Raw genomic sequence first — 27531 nt, forward strand, 5'->3', positions numbered from 1 at the left:
TTTATACATGTATTTATAATTTATTATTTGTCAAGAGTATGTACAATGTTATAAATGTTTATTGTTGTATCCTGTCTCCTTTGTTACTCTGTCAGATATGTTTTTCTTGCTGTTTCTGTAAATAGAAAAAGGAAAACATTTAAAGAAGGCAGTGTAAAGAATCTAATTTCATTTCTGCTATTTTGATAAAGTAAAACAATACGAAACCTTACCAATGTAATAACAGAAACACACTGTCTGTTTACCTACTATAAATGTGAAAGATCATTAGGAAATAATAAATGTACTTACACCTTGGGCATACATGAATGCAAATCAATCTACAAACTCAATGGAACAAGGAAGGGGAAGGTACATTGTATTTTTAAACTTCCTAAGCTTAAATAATGAACTGTTATTATGGGACAAAAAGATTATCGGAATCAAACAATGATTTTGATGCTTTACTCAGCATTATACACTAACAGACCAAACATCAGCTAAATAGAAAAGGCACAATTAACAAAAAAGGTCCATACCCCTTAAAGACTACATATGTTCATTAGTAATGTTTTATTCTCTGGCAAATTGTGTACAGGAACTAATCAACTGCAAACATTAAATACGTGAGTGTGTGTTTACAGACATACAAAACTGACCATGACACACCAATACCATCATGATTATTATACAACCACAAAATTTTAATAGTTTATAAAACCGTCTCTAAATATAGATTGATAACTTTTCTTAAATGTTTCAGTGTTTTATTTAGTTTCAGCAAGATATTTACACAAATTGCAAAGGTTCAATTGAATTTAAACTTCAAATTTTATTTTTTTATCAAATGGTTTCAATAATTATTGAATGTACTCTACAAAACATTTTCTGTTCAACTAAATGTATTCGCTTTACAAAAATTCTTAATTTAGAAAGCAACATTTGCAATAAAATTGGGTACGTTAATTTTATTACATGATAGATATCAATATAAAAAAGTTTGAGACCAAATATCAAATGATTCCTCTAACATCTTTAATAGTTCGAAGAGCTAAGTAATAATGAAATGAAAATTGTGAATGAATGGCTTAATGGTTAGACATTGTAAGTTCTTTATACCATCAACTAAGTGATGGGACAGGTTATCAGTTATTAAGTAACCCACACTTTGTATTACCGAGTTGGTTTTAAAATGATTTTATCTGGTAAAGTCAGTAAGAATCATACTTTATTACAACAGATGTGAAAAATGATAAAATTTTTGAAATTGACACAAGTCGTAATAATGATCAAACAATTCATGATTATCCACTATATTCTTTTGTAGGGATGCCATCAATTAGAAGATGACATTTACAAGTTATTAGATTATTATTTTTAAATCGGACATTGTATTAACATTAACTTCATCATCAGAAAAGAAACTAACCAAACTAAATGCATGAATTGCATGAACATGAATCCATCATAGCTATTTGTGCTTTAGCTGCAATCTTTAGTGCTCCACACACAACATCTACAGTTTCTGTTTTCGCTACAGTACCAGTACAACATTTACAATCCTGTAAAATACCAAGGTTCACGGAAGCTTGTCCATTCAATACAAGCATGGGAGTACTAGTACTGTTTCCACAACCTCCTGAACAGTACTTAATAAAGATTGGTTCTGTAGTGATACAGTCTCCACTTTCTAGAACTTTGAAATCCGTACGTAATGTACAGGTAGCTGTAAAATCAATAATATACATGTTAGTTAACACATGGAGTTAGCAGTTACAATTAACTTAAATATGTACTGTTCATAAAAAAAACTAGTTGGTAGCATATAAGTAGATGTAAGAGATAAACAACAGTTATAAAATTTGAATGTGGTGTACAGTGACCCTTATGTTACTCCTTTTTCTGGAATCATTCTATAAGAGCTATCAACATTTTATTTGTTTCTATTCTCTTTAGTCTAATATAAGTCTCTTTTTGTGTATGATTCTAACAAAATAAGATAATCTATAGCTCGAGAACAAGCTCAGTGACAAATGTAGTTTATATAATATTATTGAAGATATTAACTACATTTAAAAAAAGTATAAAAGCAATTTACTTTTTACAAGATCCATATCGTTGTCAATATAATGGAACTTAATGCGACTTTTATACAAGTGAGAGGTTTAGCTAGCTATACAATCAGCTTTAATTCACTATTTTCTACATAAGAAAATGCCTGTACCAAGTGAGGAATATGTCAGTTGTTATCCATTCGTTTGATGTGTTTGAGCTTTTGATTGTGCCATTTGATTAGGGACTTTCCGTTTTAAATTTTTCTCGGAGTTCAGTATTTTTGTGGTTTTACTTTTTCCTAATATTGTCTTGAAAATGGTATGAGTTTTGCTCATTAATCTCTTCATTTGTCTTTGGTAGAGAGTTTTCTCATTTTGGTGAAGAGTTTTCTCATTTGAAATCATACCACATCCTCTTATTTTTTTATACAATATTGATTGTAAGGATAATGTCCTCTAGTTTTTCAATTTACTTACTTTGTACAGGTCTGCAGACAGGACAGCATGGATCATTTGGATCATATTCCAGTTCTTCATTCTAAGGAGGTAAATTAAAATTAGTATTAACAAAACATAATTGTATTTGTACGTCATAATCCTTAAATAATAGATTTTTAAACTTGACTTTATTTTGTGTAAATGCTACGGCATAATCTTTTTTGCTGTTAATGTCTGTAAGAAAACTGACAAAAAACAATGAAATTAAATAATCTGTGTGTTGAGGTATGCAACATCTCGAGAACAAATGTATATAATGGCAAAACTCAACTTAATAATGATTAATTACGTCCTAATAAAGTTATTCACAGGATTTTGTTCAAACGTCTTTTTTTTAAATTTTATTAAATAAGGTTAAGAAATGAAAATAAAAAAACAAAGCATTTAACATATTACTTCTGGAACCATGGTTTTTACCAGCGAAGTAGAACATAGTGAATCAATAACAAAGTTTTTAAGGTAGCACTATTGAAACTCCTATTTAAAATTAATATATTTGTTTCTATATAACAAATTGTAATTATTTCATTAATTGATTCAGTGATGTAGAGAACTTCCATATAAGTTTTTTTTGTCACGAGTCTGATGAAATATTCAATAAAATAATTTACATGCTTACATTACTACAGACTGGTATCTGACAGGTCCTGCTACACTTCACCTCACCATCAACACATTCACACTTTTCACAGGTATTATTAGCATTAGTCCATATTTCTCCTGCCTAAAAATAATATATGTATACATAAATTATTATTGGAAATAAGGGTTCCAAAGAAATATTATATGAAAAACAAAGAAAAATTGAAGAAAACTAATTACAATCCATCAAACAGGATTTACCAAAGATGCATTAAATTGTAATTGTATACTTAGTAGTGAAATAAGAACACAGATGAGAGAAACAATCTTTAAATGTTTGCATAGCTACACCCAGAAAGAAAACACTTAATTTCAACTTATAGAATATTCTCCTTCTAATAACTTATTTCAAAAGAGAGAGCAAACTATATCATTTTATTATTCTAATTAAAATAAGTTGACGTACCTGTTTAGGTTCTGGTGTATAGCAAACGGAGCAGTTTTCCTCCTTAACACATTCTCCAAGCTGGTTGAGATAGTAATCATCATCACATATACATCCCTCTGCTATTTCTAGGCACTCTACTATTGGGATAGGGTTATATCTATTGGCACATGTCTTCTCACACATTGTATGGTTACTCCATGCAGTATGATTTTTATCACAAACTGAAGTAAAAGGAAAACATTTGAAATTAAAAGTTGTTTTTGAAACAAAAGATGTTGTTGATTCCCTTTCTCCTTGTCCAATTGAACAAATACAAACAAATTTACTTTACACTGAGAAAAATGCAATTACATGTCTCACACATAATGGCACCAATGACTAGAACATTTTTTTAATTAGAAAAAAAGCAATAGATAGGCTAATGTGTTTACAAATGGGTTTCATTACTAGTATATAATTATGGAAATAAGTAGATGTGGTATGATTGCCAATAAGACAACTATCCACCAGCTAGGATCCAAATATGAAAATATTATAATTTGAACTTGCTTAGAAAAATATGACAAACTTCCTCATATGGGCATCAGTGTGCAGACATTAGTATATGCTGTGAACAGGAAGAAGATAAGGGTCTGATCTGAAAATGTGTCAAAGGGTAAAGTTTAGAAATATGATGTCTCTGCAGAGGGAATGGGGACCAATGACAAATATCTGATGCATTTCGAGATGTAGTGTAAATAGCATCTTAAATCAATGATTATATTAAAACAAACCAATGAAATAATCAAGCAATCACATCTTAATTCAAAATGTTTAATCCTTATCATATATATCAGAGTCATATGCAAAAGAAGTTTGAATAGTGACATATTCCTGTAGCTCAATCCCTAAAACTCAGTATAATTTCGGATGAACTCTGTATGCTTATTAGTCGAATACTTATACATATACCTATAGTTCATAGAACTGTAATCCTATAAATTATCACTCATTTCCTTGCTTTCCTAAATTTGTGTAAATATATACTCACTACAATCAGCAAGAGAGCACTGTTCACTTTCAGTATTAACTAGAGGACAATTTACACTAATAACTGCTAGATTCTGTGTTCTCCTCTTTATACCAATACCACAACTGACTGTACATTCTGACCATGGTGTCCATTCACCGTAAGAACAACCACCTAAAATATATTCCTTAATATACACATGGAAAAAAGTATTGCAACACCAAATTGAAATTGAAATTAAAAAAACACTTTTTATTTTTTTGTGATATAATTTGGTAAAATAGAACTACTTAAACATTATTCAAGTAGCACCTGAGTTTAATCAATAAATATCGACTCGGTAAGTTTTTATCTGCACATGCAGCTACTGTACCCGTAAACAGCAAAACAGGTGTTTTCATCCTCATTGTTTTCAACACTTTAAATAACCAAAATTTTAAAGTTATGTGATTGACACCTTGTAATGGGTCATCGACAACTATTAACTGCAGCAAGATGACAGATAATCAGCATGAGTGAAGCAGGAGGTCGCTGTAATAACTGCACGTATTGTTGGTCATCACCATTCCACTAGAAGTCGTTTTGAGAATTAAAAATGGCACTAAACGATGTTAAAGACCTTCCGAAATAAAGAAGACCCTCTATACCATTTGCTAGGGAAAATCAAGCATAAAAAAGGTTGGTCAGAAGGAAACCCCTTGCATACAATAAAATCCAAAAAAGAGAGTGTTTGGCATACAGGGACCTTTTAACAAGAACTGTTCGAGATTGACTCATCGCTACTGGTTATCGTGCGATAAGACCATTTCGGAGACCTTTGTTCACGAACAGACACGTATCCAATGTAGTGCAGAGCTCGCTAAAATTGAAAATTAGCATCATGGAGGAAGATTCATTGTTCCAATGGAATTCGGGTCATCTTCCGTGGACGGATCGTAGCCCAGATTTGAACCATATCGAGCATATATGGGACACTTTTGGGCGGGAAGTGCGCGAAAGGACACCCCAGTTCAAACACATCATGAAATAAACAATGCCCTTCATCAGAAATGGTTGCTGCTACCTTAGCAACAAATTAGTCGATTTTTGGCAGGAATCAGAAGACGTTAAGATGCGGTTATCCGTTTGAATGGAGGCTGCGCACAAAGTACTAATTCTTTGGCGTATAACGATCAACAATGATGTGAACAGTCATCTGAAGATTAATTTTGAAATGTCTGACATTGTAAAGTTCGACTACAGTCAAAGTTGTAAAATGCATTTTTTTGTACAAAAAACGCTTCATTTTGTTATTAAAATTGTGGTTATATAAATCATTTTTTTTTTAAACATTTTTTGTTCGTTTCAATCCCAATGTTATCATAAACTATGTTTCAATAATATTATACAAATATCTTATTATATATCATCCAAAAAAAGAGGCTGATTTTTCAATTTTTGAAAAATCAAGGTGTTGCAATACTTTTTTCCATGTGTATATATAGTACGTGTACCTATCTTTACAGTTTAAGTTTTTTGGTAAATGTTAGAATGAAAAAAAGACTGATGTGTGTTTAAATCTTCGCAAGGATGGCACTTTCATATTATTCATAACATTGTCTTTTGTCTTGTTTTGTATCTCTTTTAAGTTTTAATCAATTGAATTATGTTAAGTATCATTTTCATGTGAATTGCCCGTGCATCCATGGTCTTTTGGGTCCAAAATAGGAAAATACAAGGAAATGTGTCCGCTTTTTCAATGATAAATACATTTAGTTTGATTTCGATAAGGTTTGAATTTAGCATTTAAAAGAAAAAAAAATATTTATGGAAACATGACAGCTGCAGGAAACAGATATGATATTCAAATGAGTATTTTATATACTCAAATATTGATTACTCAGTCTCCTTGCTAGTAAATCATTTTCTATAAACTTACAATCTTGTATTTGACATGACCTTATCTCAGTTGTGTTGATGTTTGGACATATATTTTGGTCATCTGTGTTGACAAAGCTACGTATCTTAGCTTGTTCTCCTGGGCCACAAGTAGACGAGCAATCTGACCAGTCACTCCAGTCTGATGTGGTACAACCTAAACATAAAGATAATCTTATTACATTGGTCCAATACAATATTTATATATTTACCAGTAAAATAAACACCCACCAGTCGTTTCAAATGTGAAGTAAATCCGATAATCTCTCTTCTCTGACATCTAACAAAGTAAAATGATCACTTTAACAATTAAATTTTTTCCCCTCAATTAAAAACGATGTAAACGGATTTGTAAATTAAGTTTTTATATATCAAAATCAATGGTAGACATTTTCCTATTCATTGTTAATGATCTTAGTATACTGTACTGTAGAATCACTATTCTACAAGTTTTATTTTTTTATTTGAAATTTCGTATACCCACAACTTCATAAGTACAACGAAGCACAATTTAAAACACAAAGAAAACACACTACAGTTTTTTTTATCTTTATTTCAAAAAATGAACGCTGATTATAGATTGTTTTAGGTGTAAACATTTGATAGATTGACACTTACATGAAATATCTGCATTGCAGTCCTCCATTTCTACATTTGTTCCATTACAAGCAAGACCATCACAGAGTGGTAGTGGATCATTACAAAGTCTGGTTCTTTGTCTGTTACCTCCATCACATGAACTACTACATGATGACCACGCTGACCATCCTGACCAGTTACCATCAACTAAAATATCAGGACAACTAATAAGTAATCAATAGGAAGGCTTATAAACCCTTATCGTATTTAAACTAGAATTTAATTAAAAGACATTTTTCTTTCCATCCTTTTATTTTTGAATACAGTGAGTTTTGTCAAGAGGTATTTCCCATATGCATGATATGTATTTTAAAACTGTGTTGATAACATGTTATAACTAAGGATTTCACTCTTAGTGATTATTATATACATTGTATTGATTATTAAAACCTATTATAACAATGCCATTGATGAATGGGTTGGTGTTAAACATCCTGTGACAAATATTGCATACATATCCGGATGAGAATATGTTGACGTGTTATGAACATGTATACAACCTTGCTTTGTACAAGAAAAAAAAAGCTAAGCTAGATTTTTAATGTCCTTGCTTAAAATATAACAATCTGTATGAAGACATGTTACCCTGCAAATTCCAAGTCATATTTTTCTCCTCATTTTGAGCTTCCAGTTTTTGTTCGTACTCCTAACTGCTATTACTTTACTGTACATGCAGCAATTACTATTTTTAAAATTTTTGGTTCGACATTGCTGGTGACCAAACCCACAACTTAAGCCAACCCATTTATCATCCTAGGAATTCTGATCTTTCCAATTTTGATTGATTCATCAATATGACAGATAAGCTGTCTTACAAAAATTTGTACCAAGATGTTGATGCAAGTGGAATTCAAAGCTGTTGCTCAGGTGTTTTGTAGTTTAAACATATGCATGTGGTAAGTCATGTGGTTTACATAAGAAACTCTGCATGTGTCAAAAGGTAAATGCTTTTTTATTTAACTGACTTACCAACTGCTATTTCATCTTTTGTACAGAACACATTGTGGGTAGAATCACAGTAGCTGTTATAAATAAAAACACATTGTATTAATAAGTCAAACTCCCTACAAAAAGTTTTAAGATCCTATCTTTTGCATAGTTCTTTTGTATAATTCTTCCCAATAAGTATAGGAAATACGTATATTTGAAGGTAGAGTAACAAAACACTGAATAGATATGTCCATAGAGCATCATGTTCTGCCTGCCTATCAAATTTCTATGTTCACTGAACCACATTTCCTAAGTAAGAACCTTTATTTAGCGATATTTTTAACATTTCACATCATGATTATAAATGTGTACTTAGGTTCAAGCTGATGTGACCATATTTTATTGTAAAAAAACTTTTATCAAATACAGACAATCTGTAGACTTACAAATCATAATAACCCCTATTATCTTAAGTGTGACACATACAAATAACGGCAAGTTTATTGACAAAAATCTTGAATATATGCATAAATATACATAGGTAATCATGTTATTCACTTCTACAAAACACAAAAAGTGAGCTAATTAATTTTTTCAGAAAATATAATTTTTTGCTTTGTCAAAACATAGAAAAATTTAACAATTACAACACAACACTGCCATTTTATTATCTGATTATTACTCCCACGTTCTACACTACAAATATTAAACTTACCACAAAACACAGCCATCATCCTGTCTACTTATTATTTCACCCACAGAGTAAAACTTGTTGTCATGGATACAGTCTACACAAGTTCCAGGTACCACTATTGGAGTACATGATTCTGTCTGTGAATAGCTTCCACATGAATCAGGGTTCCCATCATTCAACTGCCTATAGGTGCAAAATAAAGAATGAGTTTGTTTTTGACATTGATGAAATTCTAATGCTTACAATAATGCTATACATGAATAAGTCATGATTCTATTTGAACTTAGTCCAACTACGCACAAATATTCAATACAGAAGGTAAGAAAATATGCTTCAGCCACAGTGATCACAGCCACGTAAATGTAGATGAACCACCTTCTTCAAACTTCAGTAATAATAGGTAGTACCACAATTTACTTTATAGAAATCTGTATTTTGCAGTGCCTTATTTGCATGTTTACTAAACATATGGAGACGAGATGTTAACCCAGGTGACCTGAGTTGATCTCAGATTTTTGTATCAACTTATTTGAGGTAAGCCAATCACTACTAATTCATATATATTCTATGATATGCTGTTAGATATAGGGAAAGAGATAAGTGTCCACACGCATTTTTAACAAGGCCACAATCTGTATGCACTTGTCTAAAAGCCAGGAGCAGCAGCAGTTCAGTGGTTGTCATTTGTTCATGCCTGTCATATTTGTTTTCCATCAAATCTGTTGTTATAAATTGAGCAATTGGTTTTCTAATTTGAATTGTTTAACACTTTTCATGTTGGAAGCTTTTATAGTCAACTATAAGGCATGGGACATTAGCATTGCTAAAGGCCGTAAAGTTGTCTTTAACTCGTTACATCCTCTTCATTTGAAATCTGGTGGAATAGTTGTCTGATTGGCAATTAAACCTCATCTCCTCATTTCCATATTGTTAACCTTGATTGTCTTACCTGTATTTACTATGTACTCCTGTTTCACATGTATCACTACATTCTCCCCATGGACCCCAGTCGGACCAATCACAACCTGGAAATTAAAAGTTCGTTAGTACTATAGTGGAGTATAAATTTCACATACAAAAAAACTATGAATACCTAGACTCAAAAAGACGAAATCATAAACAGAAAAAAATCCCCTATTGAAAACTATTCTCGAACCTGGCTTTTTAAATTGTAAAATTCAAAATGGATACAAAGAAAAAAAAAACTATCAAACTATTAGTATAACTTACTGCAATATTTAAATGTTTTTAAACAGACATAGCCATATGATAGCCATACTTTGTTTAGGTTCAAAAGATATTGAATATTAGTTTAAGCAGTCATAACTACAATGCATTATCCAGAAACCTTTTGTTCTGGACAAATGAACAAAGTATTGATTATCATAATCAAGAAAATCCGAAACATACAAAAATCAAACTTACAGTCAGCTATTTTGTAGCAGTGGAAAGTTCCATTACTGGTACATTGGCTAGAAATTAATAAGAAACAATAATAAAATCAAAGTCAGATAATAAATGAAACATATCATTTGATAAACATGCCAGCCTGTACAAAAAAACCTTCAGAGTGAAATGTAGGCTCTCACTATAATTATTTGTTTTTATGGATGTCAACCCTTACGACTTTACATTAGATCTATAACAAAAATGCTCGATTTATAATTTGAACTTGTCCATATGTATCAAATTACCCGATGTGTAATTTGAATTTCAGTTTGTTTTCAACCTTTTTTTTTAAAAAGCCCAAAAAACTAAAATCTATGATGTAACGTTATAACTTGGTATTTCTGTGTGGTATTAATATTTGGTCCTGTAAGATTTCCTAAGCAGTACAACAACATTAAGCAACTTGTGTCATTGCTTTCCCAATTTGTGTTTCCCACTTTGTATAGAGGAGATGCTTATATTCTAGTAACCTTCACATGTGCCTTTTTTTGTCTGAACATATTTCAGTTTTATCTTTGACAATATAATTGACTATAATTATATTTCTCTAATTCATTTTTATAAGCAATCAACATATGCTCAAAAGATTAAACACATTCCATTAATTTATAATTTATCTTCATATACATAATATGATTGTTGTCTGAAAAACTTACCACTGTTCACATTTATCTTTTAGGTAAGTGAATCCTTCTGCCACAACATCACCAGCGTCATTATAACAGGGACAGTCTACTGCAGGGATACAGTTATCATTGTATTGTACAAATCCCTCTGGACAACCGCATCCTGGTTCACAGGTATCTGGTTCTGTACATGTTTCAGGTAGTCTGTAGTCACGACAGGTTGATGGACAGTGTGAACAGGTCAGTAATACATATGGTGCTACACAAGCTGGTGCTTTAAAACAAAAAAACAAGCTGCTTACATATTCCAAATCACTTTTTAGTGGATCTGAGAAAACACTGACCAAAATTTTGTCACTGATCTTTGAATAAACTTAACAGTATCAAGCAGACAATGAAAAGTAAAACTAGAGAATCCTATGATAATGAAAATGCTAGATAGGTATGGGGGCTCTGGGCTTATGGACAACTCAAACAAAGAAAACACATTGACATTTCTTCTTGATTATATGTTAACGTTGTAACAGTCACCTGAAGCCTCCAGAACAAGCCTATAGAAATACTGTAAGTCTGACAGTATGATCATGATAGTCTAATTTAATTTATCAGTCAATAACTCCGAAACTGGGATTTGTTCATTTTTCAGTGACATCCTAATAAATCTGATATCACATTTTTATTTTTCCCAATTCTTTTGAATTTTTTTATATTTTAAAATATCATGACAACAAACACAGAGAATATAAGTCAATGCCATCATATGATTAAATTTAGGCATCAGTAATATATCGCTGTTCAGTAGTTATAACTTGATTCAACAAACCCGGGTCATAAACCAAAATTGAGGGAAACACATCAACTACAAGAGGGAACAAATAGAACAACAGAAACACTGAATGGCTACCAGATCTCCCGCTTATACGGCAATTTTAATAAACTATCAAAATGAAAAAAAAGTTCAGGAAGTTTATCTAGTTAACTTGGGCAAGTCACTCACTGCAAAAAGACTGAAGCATGCACTTTTTGTAATATTTGTGAGTGAGCCAAGTTGAACACATTATTAACCAATGAATTAGCATATGCATAAAAACCAATGAATTACCATATTCATATAAACAAATGAATTACCATATTCATATAAATTAACGAATTATCATATTCATATAAACTAATTAATTATCATATTAAAAAATACGTACTTGATGTACATTCTGATATGCAAGGTTCTGATTCAAACTCTGGTCCACTTGAACATGTCTTCACACGAGTTCTTGTACCTTCAGTACAATTTGTTGGAGCCAAACAATTAGACCATTCTGCCCATGCGCTACAAACTGGTGTTGTTACTGAAAAAACCCGGATATTTTAAGGACAGTTTTAAAACAAAATATACATGCATCTAATGAATTTAGCAAGTAAATTAAATGTAATACAGTGTGCAGACAGTGTACAGATTGTGCATCAAAAGGAGGAAAACAAGTTTAGATTTTTCCTGAATTTATAACGTTATATGCAGGCGGGGGCATCATCTATGTACAATGGAAACATTGTTCGTTAATTAATTTCTTTCAAACAATTATAAGGAATCAATTTGTCACTGGATATTTATCCTTTCAGCAAGTTTTAAATAATTATCTCTATGACAAAATACGTTGAGCTAAACTATTTCCCTGTCTATTTACCTGTTGTTGGACATGGTAAAGTATTACAATCTTGTGTGTCCTTGACAGGAGCTGTACATATGTTTGGATTGGTAACAGTGAGAAGTAACCTTTCCCTGGTTTGTTGTCCATTATCACATGGTTTACTACAGTCAGTCCATGCACTCCAATCAGCATAGGAACAATCTATAGAGTAAGAAGATCATTTCAGGTAGGAAGATTAAATCTGTGAATTCTGACAGCCTTAAATATTATAACAATTTATGATCACTGGATATTTTAGTACTGATTTATCCAAAATGGATGATCTCATGTAAGAAAAAAGACTACCAGGTTAATATAAGAAAGTACAACTTTTTTTTAATAAATATGTTAGTAAAGGTCTCAGTAGGAAAGAGGTGATTTATGTAGAAATATAACTGATTTTCACATATTGTTCTACTATCTTGACCAGAGGTTGAAGTTATAAATCTTTGCCCAGTGCTTGGAGCAAAACAATCTTTGCCCAGTGCTTGGAGCACAAAAATCATGCTCTAAAAATGAAATCCAGCATTTGAATGGTTGATTTTCCGAGTACGAGTACAAAAAACTGACTCGTAGGTTTTATGACCGCAAGGCCTGGTATTGTCTGAATTTTTACATTTTTTTCAAGACGTTGGAGGTTGGTGTGGTCTCTGTTGGACCAATATATTTAGTTAAACATATTTTTATTATTCGTGAGTTCAAAATTTTGCGAATTGCACGTGACTGAAATTTCACAACATATTTTAAGTGTTTAACTACATATACTTTCTCTATGAAGGTTCTGTAAAACACCACAAAATCTGAATAACCAAGATTTTGTTTTCTTAAACCACACAAATTGATATAAATAAAAATTAAGAAAAAATCCCGAGTGAACCATTTATTAACTGAAACCAAACATGAAGAACAATTAAAAAGTCTACATACAAAAGGAAATTGAAAATCACAAAACCAAAACCAAAAGAAAATGTCATTAATTCTTCAAGAAAGCTTTACCTGTATATATTTTCGAAAACTCATCAGTATAATGCAGATACTGCAGTACTAGTATTTGTCTACTAAAAGTGTTATATACACCAATAAATTCAAAACTAAACACAAAGTATTATACTCTTCATCTGTTTTTTGCTCTTTGGTCGGGTTGTTGTCTCTTTGACACATTTCCAATTTTCATTATCAATTTTATCCTAACAGATGTAATATAACATCATTATGACAAATATATAAAACTCTCAAATAACTTTATTTCCTATGAATATGAAAAACGTTTAAAGCCTAAATTATTAGATCTCTAAATAACTCTGTAAAGGTCTTTAATCATGGTAGACCATTGTGCAAAGAAATACAAGAAGCTTTCCACATACATTGAAACACATAATTGAATTGCAATATTTTACTATCTGATAAAACTGATTGTAAAAAAGTATACATACTTTCACAACTTCCAACCTGACAAAGGATGTTAGTATTGCTTTCACAAGTGCTATAATAAAAAAAAAGCATGTAATTTCTACGAAACAAAATTTTAAATATCATAATTTATCAGTAACGATATCACATTTATAGTACCAAAATTGACTGCTTGCAAAATACATGATATTGTTTTTAAATTTGACAATTTGTTGTGTACAGTTGTTTAAATTGTAAAATTTCAATAGGTATTTAAAAGAGGTAATTTCCGATCATATCTATATTTCTCTCAACTTGTAAAACAATTATGTATTTGTTTTCTGTTCCAAAACCTTAGTTACTCCAATCCATTTATACAGCTGTTCATTTTGTCTTTGGCTTATTTATAAGCTACTATGGACATCAAGACAGGACACAAAAGTTTAATTTTATACTAACCAGTTACTACAACCAATCAAGACAGTGACTCCTGCTTCTATTGTATCATTTACATAAATCCTCTCATTATTACTGGTAAGTCCAGGTTGACCATCTTTCTCCACATAACCTATCAAATTGATTTGTTCATATCCAAAGTTGTCAATAAATGCCTGCTGACTGAATACACATACTGGAGCTGGAACTGAAATGACCAAACATAGTTTTCAACAAATGTTCATGACTTAATATATGCATATTGGAGTTAATGGCTCAAATTGCAAAGTAGCTGTCAACATATGTGTCTGATGTCTTAAAATATATATACCTACATTTTCAATATGTAAATTATGTAATGCTGACCTGACATAGTTAATGAATATTGGTATACACTTATACTCATATAGGTCTTGTATTGCGTGGTTGAGTTGCGGTATCATAAAACATGTCTATCATTTCTTTGAAAATATCCATAATTTTACAATAAAAGTTAAGATTTAAAGTTTATTCTGTAAAGAATGAAGAACTACTATACCTGTTATTGACGACGGTGTAGTTGATAATACTGTTGAAGCAACAAAGGGTATTGTAAACTGCGGAGGAGCATTACCAATTTCTGGTGTTATTGAGATACCAGTTACACTTGTGACAGTTGAAATTGTTGATAATAGGAATGCTGTACAAAATAAAAAATAACTTCAATATTTTTGTTCAATACTAAGCTTAACACGCTCTTTAAGAGTACTAATATATCAAACAAAAAACTATAAATAACGACTATGTAATCCTGTCATGAATGGTTATATTGAGATACACATTATGGCAACGTAAAACATGCCCTTTCATTATCATGACTATTGACCCCCTACTGACTACACACATGACTGCCACTGTTAAAGGAATACGAAAACTTGGAAAGTGTTCAATGATAAAACTAAAATTTCCTGAATGGTTTCATTGAACCATGCTGTGTCTTTCTTGCCACTGTATTGCTGTGTGTTAGTATGGTACAGAAAAATGCAGACGAAAATATAAAAATCTTGCTCAGGATATAATCTCTCGTTTTTAGAAGCTTCTAACTTAATCATTAAAAACTTTCATCGCTTACCTTTATGTAGGTGTTTAAAGTACCCCGTCCATTTATAAACAGAGAATGGAAGAAGAGGAAAACTTTATCTAAAATAAATCGTCACATAATTTCATTATAAATTGAGGGGCGTAGTCGTTAAGCACTGTTTGTTTTAATCAAAGTGGGCATAGCTTGTAGCCGAAGATGGAAAGAAACTTTCTGTTTTCATATACAATATCTTGTTGCTGATAGTTATAATGGAAGATAAAGGAAACATAGTTTGGTGTAAGATTGTAAAATCAGTTATCCTTAATCCAACATCTGATATCAATTAACACAAAACCATTTAAAACACTACAGTTTACCTGGTTTTAAACAGGTTTCCACAGATAAATCATACAATTCTACATCACTTGTTGTATTTGTTTTTTTATAGATTCTCAAGACAATTGTCTCTCCAGGCGTCCCATCAAAGTCCTGACTTATTTCTGTGCCGATATCTTCACTTGTTACGTCAACCTTTATTAAGTAAGATATAGATATATACAAATACAACTGTTTAAAAATCCAACCAAGATTGATATAGTTCCAAGAAAAACAACCAACCAGAAAATGTATGTAAGCATCTGATCCTCTATAACAGTCTAGAGTTATGTTCCTAGGAAGTAAAGATTAATATGTATATCTTCGGTTTATATCAGAGGCAATGTCTTGGACGATATCAATTACTTTTACAGAAGGTAATATCCATTAACAATGTAAATTCTATAGACAATAACATTGCAAGCGTGTACTCAAAAACTTGCTTTATTATTGCCCCTGTGCAAATCAAATATGGAACAGAGGGCGAAAGGGGAGGGGGCATTGATATCATATTCTTTTATATATTATATAATAATATGCGTGTATCAACAATTTGATGCCAAGTTTCGGCATGGAAATATCTGATTATAAATGCCGTGATTATCTGCCGCATTTCATCATACATTACACTATCATCACTCTCAGATTTATATTTCCTATCTATAGAGTGTTTCAAATTTGCAAAGAACCTTTCATTATACCTGGTGATCATTTTGTAGAATTCTAAACAGATGTCATTATTTTTTCTTTTAAATTTATTTATTTAACATGTTTCTGGTCACACACACACTCTTTTATCCTAGACATTTGTTCCAGTGGAGATGCGTTACGTACGAACTGCTACTGCGATAGGTTTGTGTTGATGTGAGCATATACACTAAGTTAACGTTAGTTGCCTTCGTCCATGCATGCATCGAGTAAGCTTATTTCCCAAGTTTCATTTCGTAAGGTAAATTATAAGGCACAATATGTCTTTAAATCATAATAAATAGGTTGAATATTAAAAAATCAACTAAAAAGATAAAAAAAAGATAGTAACATCAAATTGAAAAATAATTAAACTAACATCATGAAATTAGGTGGTAAAAAGAAAATAGAGGTTTTCTAAACTTGATGTTGATTTCCAGTTTTATTTAATACCTATAATAGAAAATAATAATACTATGTAGGATATGCTCTGATGGATTCAACCTATTTTTATAAATTAAGTTATTTGAATGATTAAACTCTACATAACGATAATTTTGTTATTCATAAACGCGTAAAACAACTTTTAGACTTTCAATACTAGTACATCAAATACAATAGTACATACCATTTTGGACGTGATATTTACTCCATCGGCATCGACTAAACTAACAAGGACCTTCTCCGCATTCTTCACTTTGAAAACCAAATTATGGAATTCAGCTGTATCATTGACACTCTTGATGCTGAATGAAATGGTACTATCTGGGGAATTAGGTATCCAGGATGATCCTGATCCGAGCAACCCATTTTCTGGATTACTTCCAGGTGCAGAGTCGGATGAAAGTACATCCACATAGGGACTATTCACGTCAACTGTTTCAGTATGTTCACAGATTTCTAGGAAAATGAAAACATTTTATTATAATATTATAAATTTATAAGTTTGATCACGTTTTAATTTTGAACTACGGGAAGCCAATAACTCGATTCAGAATATCTGCACTTAATTAGCTGTACTTGTTAGAGTACTATTGAATTTTTTCATCAAATTATTGTTTAATCTTTCTATTTCAATTTTTGTTAATCGCGAGATAAGAAATTTGAAGTTTAAATCTTTTGATTACATTTTAGCATGAAAAAGGATGCACGCAGAGATTTGTGCTACAGAAACAAAGTTACAGTAAGTAAGGTTTCCTGGGTTTATTTTTAAGTGTGAAGTATGTTAAGTTATTATACAGAAGAAACAAAACCCAATTGCAGTCAAATAAGATTTCTAATTATGTCATAAAAGAGTTCCTTTTTTCTGGGAAGACAGAAGCCTCTGGCCTTTGTTAGTCTTGTATTATTCTAATTTTAGTTTTTTGTGTACAATTTGGAAATTAGTATGGCGTTCATTATCACTGAACTAGTATATATTTGTTTAGGGGCCAGCTGAAGGACGCCTCTGGGTGCGGGAATTTCTCGCTACATTGAAGACCTGTTGGTGACCTTCTGCTGTTGTTTTTTTCTATGGTCGGGTTGTTGTCTCTTTGGCACATTCCCCATTTCCATTCTCAATTTTATGGATAATTTTGTTATTAAAAACCATCAATTATTTTTACAAGAAAGTGTGTGTATGGGGATCCCTAGTATTCTTTAATCCTCAGACTTATTAATTAGAGACCCTTTTCTCTTTAATTTCAGTTATGTTTTGCCCATCATTCCCTTATGTTTTATATTAAGACACTATTATTCTCTATTTTCAATTTTGTGGTGCTTTTTTTGCTCTTTTTTGTATATTTTTGGCGCTTTATTCTGCACTTTTGACCTTGATTCTCTTACCTGTAAACCCAATCCAGACCATCGTAAAAGTTCAATATAGAAAGAACAATGATTTTTAAAAAAAAAAATGAATATTAAATTCCCTCTTATGAAAATATACTAATGCAAAACGCAGAGACTTTTAGGAAATGCATTTTAAAGATATGTCTTTCCTTAACGAAAGGACAATGTTCTGAATTTAGATATTTTGTGTAAAATGGCATTTTGTATGCAAAAAATGCCTAACTTTGTCAAGCATTATATAAAATGACTAAACAAACCTAGTCCTATGGTAAATATCTAAAATATTGAAAAAAATCAACAAATTGCCTTTTAATATCAAGAAAATACTTGTAGAAAAATATATATTATTGAGAAAATAAACAATGACATGGGAAAGTGTGCATCTCTCTTATTAGTATTACTCACTCTGTATTTAAGATAATACTCTTAGAATATTCTTGTCTTGATGACAACATGATAAATCGTTCTTTCAATTGAACCTAATTTGTAAACAACTGTTTAAGAAAATCTAGCTTCGAACAGAAGTGTGTAATATTAATTAGACAATAAGAAAAATATTTTTTAAGACTGGTTGATACTTGATTGCGGTCGCTTGTAAATATTTCATGCATAGAACAACTACATATACTGTTATGATGCAAAGCTATTATTATCTGCATCTTCACTGGTGTCTGTAGTTTTCCCCTGTAAAAACCTCAATACACGAACAAAACATTAGAGAATCGTATGAACTCCATAAGAAGCGAGATTGGGTGTGTCGCAGGGTAATTGTCTCCGTCTTTGAATTAATCATTCCCGATTCAAGGTTCTATTTAGCCTGTTCTAAAAAAACTCTTTAGAAATTTTTTGACAGAGCTGTACATGTCACTAAATAATTCTTCCAATATTTCGTGGAGTAACAAATATTTGTCTAGTTAAGAACTTGGGCGAATTTTAAATAATTTCGTGAAAAATAGTTTTAATTATGATAACTCTTAAAATGAAAGCATTAACAATCCATTATTATCAGAGATTAAGATATTCTTCGTTTTGTAAAATGCATATTAAAATTTTATTCGTATTCAAAACTGATTGAAAAAAAATCAATATATAGAACGAGTCTGACAAAATTTTCTGTCATTTATAAAATCTCTGTTACATATACATTTTTTTTACCTTCCGTTTCTTCCAAAAACGACAGATTTCATCACTAAGGTGATAATTTAGAAGAAAAAAATGCTGATTGTAAAATAAAAATGTTTCAAAGTACATAAGAACTATACCAGAGACAGTTGTTCCAAGTGTAGATGATCCTAAACTAGGGATAGTTGTTCCAGTTACGGATGCTCCTGTACCAGAGACAGCTGTTCCACTTACTGAGGGCACCAAACTAGTAACAGCTGTTCCAGAAGTAGTGGAAGTTCCAAATGATATTCTAGGTGGAGATGTTCCACCTGCTGCACCCTTTTGAGTAGTTGATGCCGTAATAGATGGTATTATGCCTGGGATAGTTGTTCCACTGACAGATGGTCCTGTGCCTGGGATAGTTGTTCCACTGACGGATGGTCCTGTGCCAGGGAAAGTTGTTCCACTGACGGATGGTCCAACACTAGGAATAATTGTTCCTGTAACAGTTGGTCCTGAAACAGATACTGTTGTTTCACTAACTGATGGTCCAGTGGCAGAGACAGTTGTTCCACTTACAGATGGTACAGTGGCAGGGACAGTTGTTCCACTTACAGATGGTCCAGTGGCAGAGACAGTTGTTCCACTTACAGATGGTCCAGTTGCAGAAACCGTTGTTCCACTCACTGATGGTACTGTGGCAGAGACTGTTGTCCCACTTACAAATGGTACTGTGCCAGATACTGTTGTTCCACTTACAGATGGTCCTGTGGCTGATATAGTTGTTCCACTTACTGATGGTACTATGGTAGAGATAGTTGTTCCACTAACTGATGGTACTGTGGAAGACACAGTTGTTCCTCTTACTGATGGTACTGTGGCAGATACTGTTGTTCCACTTACTGATGGTACTGTGGTAGAGACAGTTGTTCCACTAACAGATGGTACTGATGCAGAGACAGTTGTTCCACTTACAGATGGTCCAGTGGCAGAAACAGTTGTTCCACTTACAGATGGTACTGTGGCAGAAACAGTTGTTCCACTTACAGATGGTCCAGTTGCAGTGACAGTTGTTCCACTTACAGATGGTCCAGTTGCAGAAACCGTTGTTCCACTTACTGATGGTACTGTGGCAGAGACTGTTGTCCCACTTACAAATGGTCCAGTGGCAGAAACAGTGGTTCCACTTACAGATGGTCCAGTTGCAGCGACAGTTGTTCCACTTACAGATGGTCCAGTGGCAGAAACAGTTGTTCCACTTACTGGTGTTATAGTTGCAGAGACTGTTGTTCCACTTACTGATGGTACTGTGGTAGAGACAGTTGTTCCACTAACAGATGGTGCTGATGCAGAGACAGTTGTTCCACTTACAGATGGTCCAGTGGCAGAAACAGTTGTTCCACTTACTGATGGTACAGTGGCAGAGACAGTTACTCCACTTATAGATGGTCCAGTTGCAGTGACAGTTGTTCCACTTACAGATGGTCCAGTGACAGAAACAGTTGTTCCACTTACTGATGGTACAGTGGCAGAGACTGTTGTCCCACTTACAGATGGTACTGTGCCAGATATTGTTGAAGTTCCAAATGATATTCTAGGTGGAGATGTTCCACCTGCTGCACCCTTTTGAGTAGTTGATGCCGTAATAGATGGTACTGTGCCTGGGATAGTTGTTCCACTGACGGATGGTCCTGTGCCTGGGAACGTTGTCCCACTGACGGATGGTCCTGTGCCAGGGAAAGTTGTTCCACTGACGGATGGTCCAACACTTGGAATAAATGTTCCTGTTACAGATGGTCCTGTTGCAGATACTGTCGTTCCACTAACTGATGGTCCTGTTGCAGAGACAGTTGTTCCACTTACTGATGGTCCTGTAGCAGAGACAGTTGTCCCGCTTACGGATGGTACTGTCCTAGGGATAGTTGTTCCACTAACAGATGTTACTGTTGCAGAGACAGTTGTTCCACTTACTGATGGTCCTGTGGCAGAGACAGTTGTTCCACTAACCGATGGTCCTGTGGCAGAGACAGTTGTCCCACTTACGGATGGTACTGTGCTAGGGATAGTTGTTCCACTAACAGATGGTACTGTTGCAGAGACAGTTGTTCCACTTACTGATGGTCCTGTGGCAGAGACAGTTGTTCCACTAACTGATGGTCCTGTGGCAGAGACAGTTGTCCCACTTACTGATGGTACTGTGCTAGGGATAGTTGTTCCACTAACAGATGGTACTGTTGCAGAGACAGTTGTTCCACTTACTGATGGTCCTGTGGCAGAGACAGTTGTTCCACTAACCGATGGTCCTGTGGCAGAGACAGTTGTCCCACTTACGGATGGTACTGTGCCAGGGATAGTTGTTCCACTTACAGATGGTCCTGTGCCAGGGATAGTTGTTACACTAACAGATGGTGCTGTTGTAGAGACAGTTGTTCCACTTACTGAAGGTGCCGTGGCAGAGACAGTTGTTCCACTTACTGATGGTCCTGTGGTAGAGACAGTTGTTCCACTTACAGATGGTCCTGTGGAAAATACTGTTGTTCCACCTACTGATGGTCCTGTGGCAGAGACAGTTGTTCCGCTAACTGATGGTCCTGTGGCAGAGACAGTTGTCCCACTTACAGATGGTACTGTGCTAGGGATAGTTGTTCCACTAACAGATGGTACTGTTGCAGAGACAGTTGTTCCACTTACTGATGGTCCTGTGGCAGAGACAGTTGTTCCACTAACTGATGGTCCTGTGGCAGAGACAGTTGTACCACTTACGGATGGTACTGTGCCAGGGATAGTTGTTCCACTAACAGATGGTACTGTTGCAGAGACAGTTGTTCCACTTACTGAAGGTGCTGTGGCAGATGTTCCACTTACTGATGGTCCTGTCACAGAGACAGTTGTTCCACTTACAGATGGTCCTGTGGCAAATACTGTTGTTCCACTTACTGATGGTCCTGTAGCAGAGACAGTTGTTCCACTAACTGATGGTCCTGTGGCAGAGACAGTTGTCCCACTTACGGATGGTACTGTGCCAGGGATAGTTGTTCCACTAACAGATGGTGCTGTTGCAGAGACAGTTGTTCCACTAACTGAAGGTGCTGTGGCAGAGACAGTTGTTCCACTTACTGATGGTCCTGTGGTAGAGACAGTTGTTCCTGTTACAGATGGTCCTGTGGCAGATACTGTCGTTCCACTTACTGATGGGCCTGTGGCAGAGACAGTTGTCCCACTTACAGATGGTACTGTGCTAGGGATAGTTGTTCCACTAACAGATGGTACTGTTGCAGAGACAGTTGTTGCACTTACTGATGGTCCTGTGGCAGAGACAGTTGTTCCACTAACTGATGGTCCTGTGGCAGAGACAGTTGTTCCACTTACTGATGGTCCTGTGGCAGAGACAGTTGTTCCACTTACAGTTGGTACTGTGGCAGATACTGTTGTTCCACTTACTGATGGTCCTGTGGCAGAGACAGTTGTTCCACTAACTGATGGTCCTGTGGCAGATACTGTTGTTCCACTTACTGATGGTCCTGTGGCAGAGACAGTTGTTCCACTTACAGATGGTACTGTGGCAGATACTGTTGTTCCACTTACTGATGGTCCTGTGGCAGAGACAGTTGTTCCACTTACTGATGGTCCTGTTGCAGAGACAGTTGTCCCACTTACTGATGGTGCTGTGCTAGGGATAGTTGTTCCACTAACAGATGGTACTGTTGCAGAGACAGTTGTTCCACTTACTGATGGTCCTGTGGCAGAGACGGTTGTGCCACTAACTGATGGTCCTGTGGCAGAGACAGTTGTTCCACTTACGGATGGTACTGTGCCAGGGATAGTTGTTCCACTAACAGATGGTACTATTGCAGAGACAGTTGTTCCACTGACTGATGGTCCTGTGGCAGATACAGTTGTCCCACTTACGGATGGTCCTGTGGTAGGGATAGTTGTTCCACTTACTGAAGGTGCTGTGGTAGAGACAGTTGTTCCACTAATTGATGGTCCTGTGGCAGAGACAGTTGTTCCACTTACAGATGGTACTGTGGCAGATACTGTTGTTCCACTTACTGATGATCCTGTGGCAGAGACAGTTGTTCCACTTACTGATGGTCCTGTTGCAGAGACAGTTGTCCCGCTTACGGATGGTACTGTGCTAGGGATAGTTGTTCCACTAACAGATGGTACTGTTGCAGAGACAGTTGTTCCACTTACTGATGGTCCTGTGGCAGAGACAGTTGTTCCACTTACAGATGGTCCTGTGGCAAATACTGTTGTTCCACTAACTGATGGTCCTGTGGCAGAGACAGTTGTTCCACTAACTGATGGTCCTGTGGCAGAGACAGTTGTCCCACTTACGGATGGTACTGTGCTAGGGATAGTTGTTCCACTAACAGATGGTACTGTTGCAAAGACAGTTGTTCCACTTACTGATGGTCCTGTGGCAGAGACAGTTGTTCCACTAACAGATGGTCCTGTGGCAGAGACAGTTGTTCCACTTACTGATGGTCCTGTGGCAGAGACAGTTGTGCCACTAACTGATGGTCCTGTGGCAGAGACAGTTGTTCCACTTACGGATGGTACTGTGCCAGGGATAGTTGTTCCACTAACAGATGGTACTATTGCAGAGACAGTTGTTCCACTGACTGATGGTCCTGTGGCAGAGACAGTTGTTCCACTTACAGATGGTACTGTGGCAGATACTGTTGTTCCACTTACTGATGGTCCTGTGGCAGAGACAGTTGTTCCACTTACTGATGGTCCTGTTGCAGAGACAGTTGTCCCGCTTACGGATGGTACTGTGCTAGGGATAATTGTTCCACTAACAGATGGTACTGTTGCAGAGACAGTTGTTCCACTTACTGATGGTCCTGTGGCAGAGACAGTTGTTCCACTTACAGATGGTCCTGTGGCAAATACTGTTGTTCCACTAACTGATGGTCCTGTGGCAGAGACAGTTGTTCCACTAACTGATGGTCCTGTGGCAGAGACAGTTGTCCCACTTACGGATGGTACTGTGCTAGGGATAGTTGTTCCACCAACAGATGGTACTGTTGCAGAGACAGTTGTTCCACTTACTGAAGGTGCTGTGGTAGAGACAGTTGTTCCACTAATTGATGGTCCTGTGGCAGAGACAGTTGTTCCACTTACAGATGGTACTGTGGCAGATACTGTTGTTCCACTTACTGATGATCCTGTGGCAGAGACAGTTGTTCCACTTACTGATGGTCCTGTTGCAGAGACAGTTGTCCCGCTTACGGATGGTACTGTGCTAGGGATAGTTGTTCCACTAACAGATGGTACTGTTGCAGAGACAGTTGTTCCACTTACTGATGGTCCTGTGGCAGAGACAGTTGTTCCACTTACAGATGGTCCTGTGGCAAATACTGTTGTTCCACTAACTGATGGTCCTGTGGCAGAGACAGTTGTTCCACTAACTGATGGTCCTGTGGCAGAGACAGTTGTCCCACTTACGGATGGTACTGTGCTAGGGATAGTTGTTCCACTAACAGATGGTACTATTGCAGAGACAGTTGTTCCACTTACTGATGGTCCTGTGGCAGAGACAGTTGTTCCACTAACAGATGGTCCTGTGGCAGAGACAGTTGTTCCACTTACTGATGGTCCTGTGGCAGAGACAGTTGTGCCACTAACTGATGGTCCTGTGGCAGAGACAGTTGTTCCACTTACGGATGGTACTGTGCCAGGGATAGTTGTTCCACTAACAGATGGTACTATTGCAGAGACAGTTGTTCCACTGACTGATGGTCCTGTGGCAGAGACAGTTGTTCCACTTACAGATGGTACTGTGGCAGATACTGTTGTTCCACTTACTGATGGTCCTGTGGCAGAGACAGTTGTTCCACTTACTGATGGTCCTGTTGCAGAGACAGTTGTCCCGCTTACGGATGGTACTGTGCTAGGGATAATTGTTCCACTAACAGATGGTACTGTTGCAGAGACAGTTGTTCCACTTACTGATGGTCCTGTGGCAAATACTGTTGTTCCACTAACTGATGGTCCTGTGGCAGAGACAGTTGTTCCACTAACTGATGGTCCTGTGGCAGAGACAGTTGTTCCACTAACTGATGGTCCTGTGGCAGAGACAGTTGTCCCACTTACGGATGGTACTGTGCTAGGGATAGTTGTTCCACCAACAGATGGTACTGTTGCAGAGACAGTTGTTCCACTTACTGATGGTCCTGTGGCAGAGACAGTTGTTCCACTTACCGATGGTCCTGTGGCAGAGACAGTTGTCCCACTTACGGATGGTACTGTGCCAGGGATAGTTGTTCCACTAACAGATGGTCCTGTTGCAGAGACAGTTGTTCCACTTACTGAAGGTGCTGTGGCAGAGACAGTTGTTCCACTTACTGATGGTCCTGTGGTAGAGACAGTTGTTCCTGTTACAGATGGTCCTGTGGCAGATACTGTTGTTCCACTTACTGATGGGCCTGTGGCAGAGACTGTTGTTCCACTTACAGATGGTGCTGTGGCAGAGACAGATGTTCCACTTACTGATGGTCCTGTGGCAGAGACAGTTGTTCCACTTACTGATGGTCCTGTTGCAGAGACAGTTGTCCCGCTTACGGATGGTACTGTGCCAGGGATAGTTGTTCCACTAACAGATGGTCCTGTTGCAGAGACAGTTGTTCCACTTACTGAAGGTGCTGTGGCAGAGACAGTTGTTCCACTTACTGATGGTCCTGTGGTAGAGACAGTTGTTCCTGTTACAGATGGTCCTGTGGCAGATACTGTTGTTCCACTTACTGATGGTCCTGTGGTAGAGACAGTTGTTCCTGTTACAGATGGTCCTGTGGCAGATACTGTCGTTCCACTTACTGATGGTACTGTGCTAGGGATAGTTGTTCCATTAACAGATGGTACTGTTGCAGAGACAGTTGTTCCACTTACTGATGGTCCTGTGGCAGAGACAGTTGTTCCACTAACCGATGGTCCTGTGGCAGAGACAGTTGTCCCACTTACGGATGGTACTGTGCCAGGGATAGTTGTTCCACTAACAGATGGTACTGTTGCAGAGACAGTTGTTCCACTTACTGATGGTCCTGTGGCAAATACTGTTGTTCCACTTACTGATGGTCCTGTAGCAGAGACAGTTGTTCCTAGTACTGTGCTAGGGATAGTTGTTCCACTAACAGATGGTACTGTTGCAGAAACAGTTGTTCCACTTACTGATGGTCCTGTGGCAGAGACAGTTGTTCCACTTACCGATGGTCCTGTGGCAGAGACAGTTGTCCCACTTACGGATGGTACTGTGCCAGGGATAGTTGTTCCACTAACAGATGGTCCTGTTGCAGAGACAGTTGTTCCACTTACTGAAGGTGCTGTGGCAGAGACAGTTGTTCCACTTACTGATGGTCCTGTGGTAGAGACAGTTGGTCCTGTTACAGATGGTCCGGTGGCAGAGACTGTCGTTCCACTTACTGATGGGCCTGTGGCAGAGACAGTTGTTCCACTTACAGATGGTACTGTGGCAGAGACAGTTGTTCCACTTACTGATGGTCCTGTGGCAGAGACAGTTGTTCCACTTACTGATGGTCCTGTTGCAGAGACAGTTGTCCCGCTTACGGATGGTACTGTGCTAGGGATAGTTGTTCCACTAACAGATGGTAATGTTGCAGAGACAGTTGTTCCACTTACTGATGGTCCTGTGGCAGAGACAGTTGTTCCACTAACTGATGGTCCTGTGGCAGAGACAGTTGTCCCACTTACGGATGGTACTGTGCTAGGGATAGTTGTTCCACTAACAGATGGTACTGTTGCAGAGACAGTTGTTCCACTTACTGATGGTCCTGTGGCAGAGACAGTTGTCCCACTTACGGATGGTACTGTGCTAGGGATAGTTGTTCCACTAACAGATGGTACTGTTGCAGAGACAGTTGTTCCACTTACTGATGGTCCTGTGGCAGAGACAGTTGTTCCACTTACGGATGGTACTGTGCCAGAGATAGTTGTTCCACTAACAGATGGTACTATTGCAGAGACAGTTGTTCCACTGACTGATGGTACTGTGGCAGAGACAGTTGTCCCACTTACAGATGATACTGTGCTAGGGATAGTTGTTCCACTAACAGATGGTACTGTTGCAGAGACAGTTGTTCCACTTACTGAAGGTGCTGTGACAGAGACAGTTGTTCCAC

General features: G+C 36.0%; 1 protein-coding gene across 1 annotated transcript; it reads right to left on the reverse strand.

The window, feature by feature from the left end:
* LOC139511104 (streptococcal hemagglutinin-like) lies at positions 1 to 27271 on the reverse strand (the record flags this gene model as incomplete). The annotated part of the gene is made up of 30 exons (XM_071297676.1): positions 1 to 115; positions 1409 to 1705; positions 2511 to 2571; positions 3151 to 3255; positions 3580 to 3782; positions 4592 to 4744; positions 6489 to 6644; positions 7106 to 7273; positions 8096 to 8148; positions 8772 to 8933; positions 9700 to 9775; positions 10176 to 10222; positions 10856 to 11099; positions 12025 to 12171; positions 12508 to 12672; positions 13944 to 13993; positions 14359 to 14542; positions 14873 to 15013; positions 15772 to 15925; positions 17085 to 17356; positions 19546 to 21402; positions 21715 to 22260; positions 22411 to 22692; positions 22753 to 23844; positions 24013 to 24816; positions 25129 to 25572; positions 25705 to 26328; positions 26425 to 26990; positions 27032 to 27039; positions 27107 to 27271. Coding segments are annotated over 29 exons (9222 nt in total), but the record flags the coding sequence as incomplete, so codon positions are not given.
* Positions 27272 to 27531: the final 260 nt, after the last annotated feature.

The sequence above is a fragment of the Mytilus edulis genome, chromosome 2 (genome assembly GCF_963676685.1).
Source record: "Mytilus edulis chromosome 2, xbMytEdul2.2, whole genome shotgun sequence".
NCBI classification, from domain to species: Eukaryota; Metazoa; Mollusca; class Bivalvia; order Mytilida; family Mytilidae; genus Mytilus; species Mytilus edulis.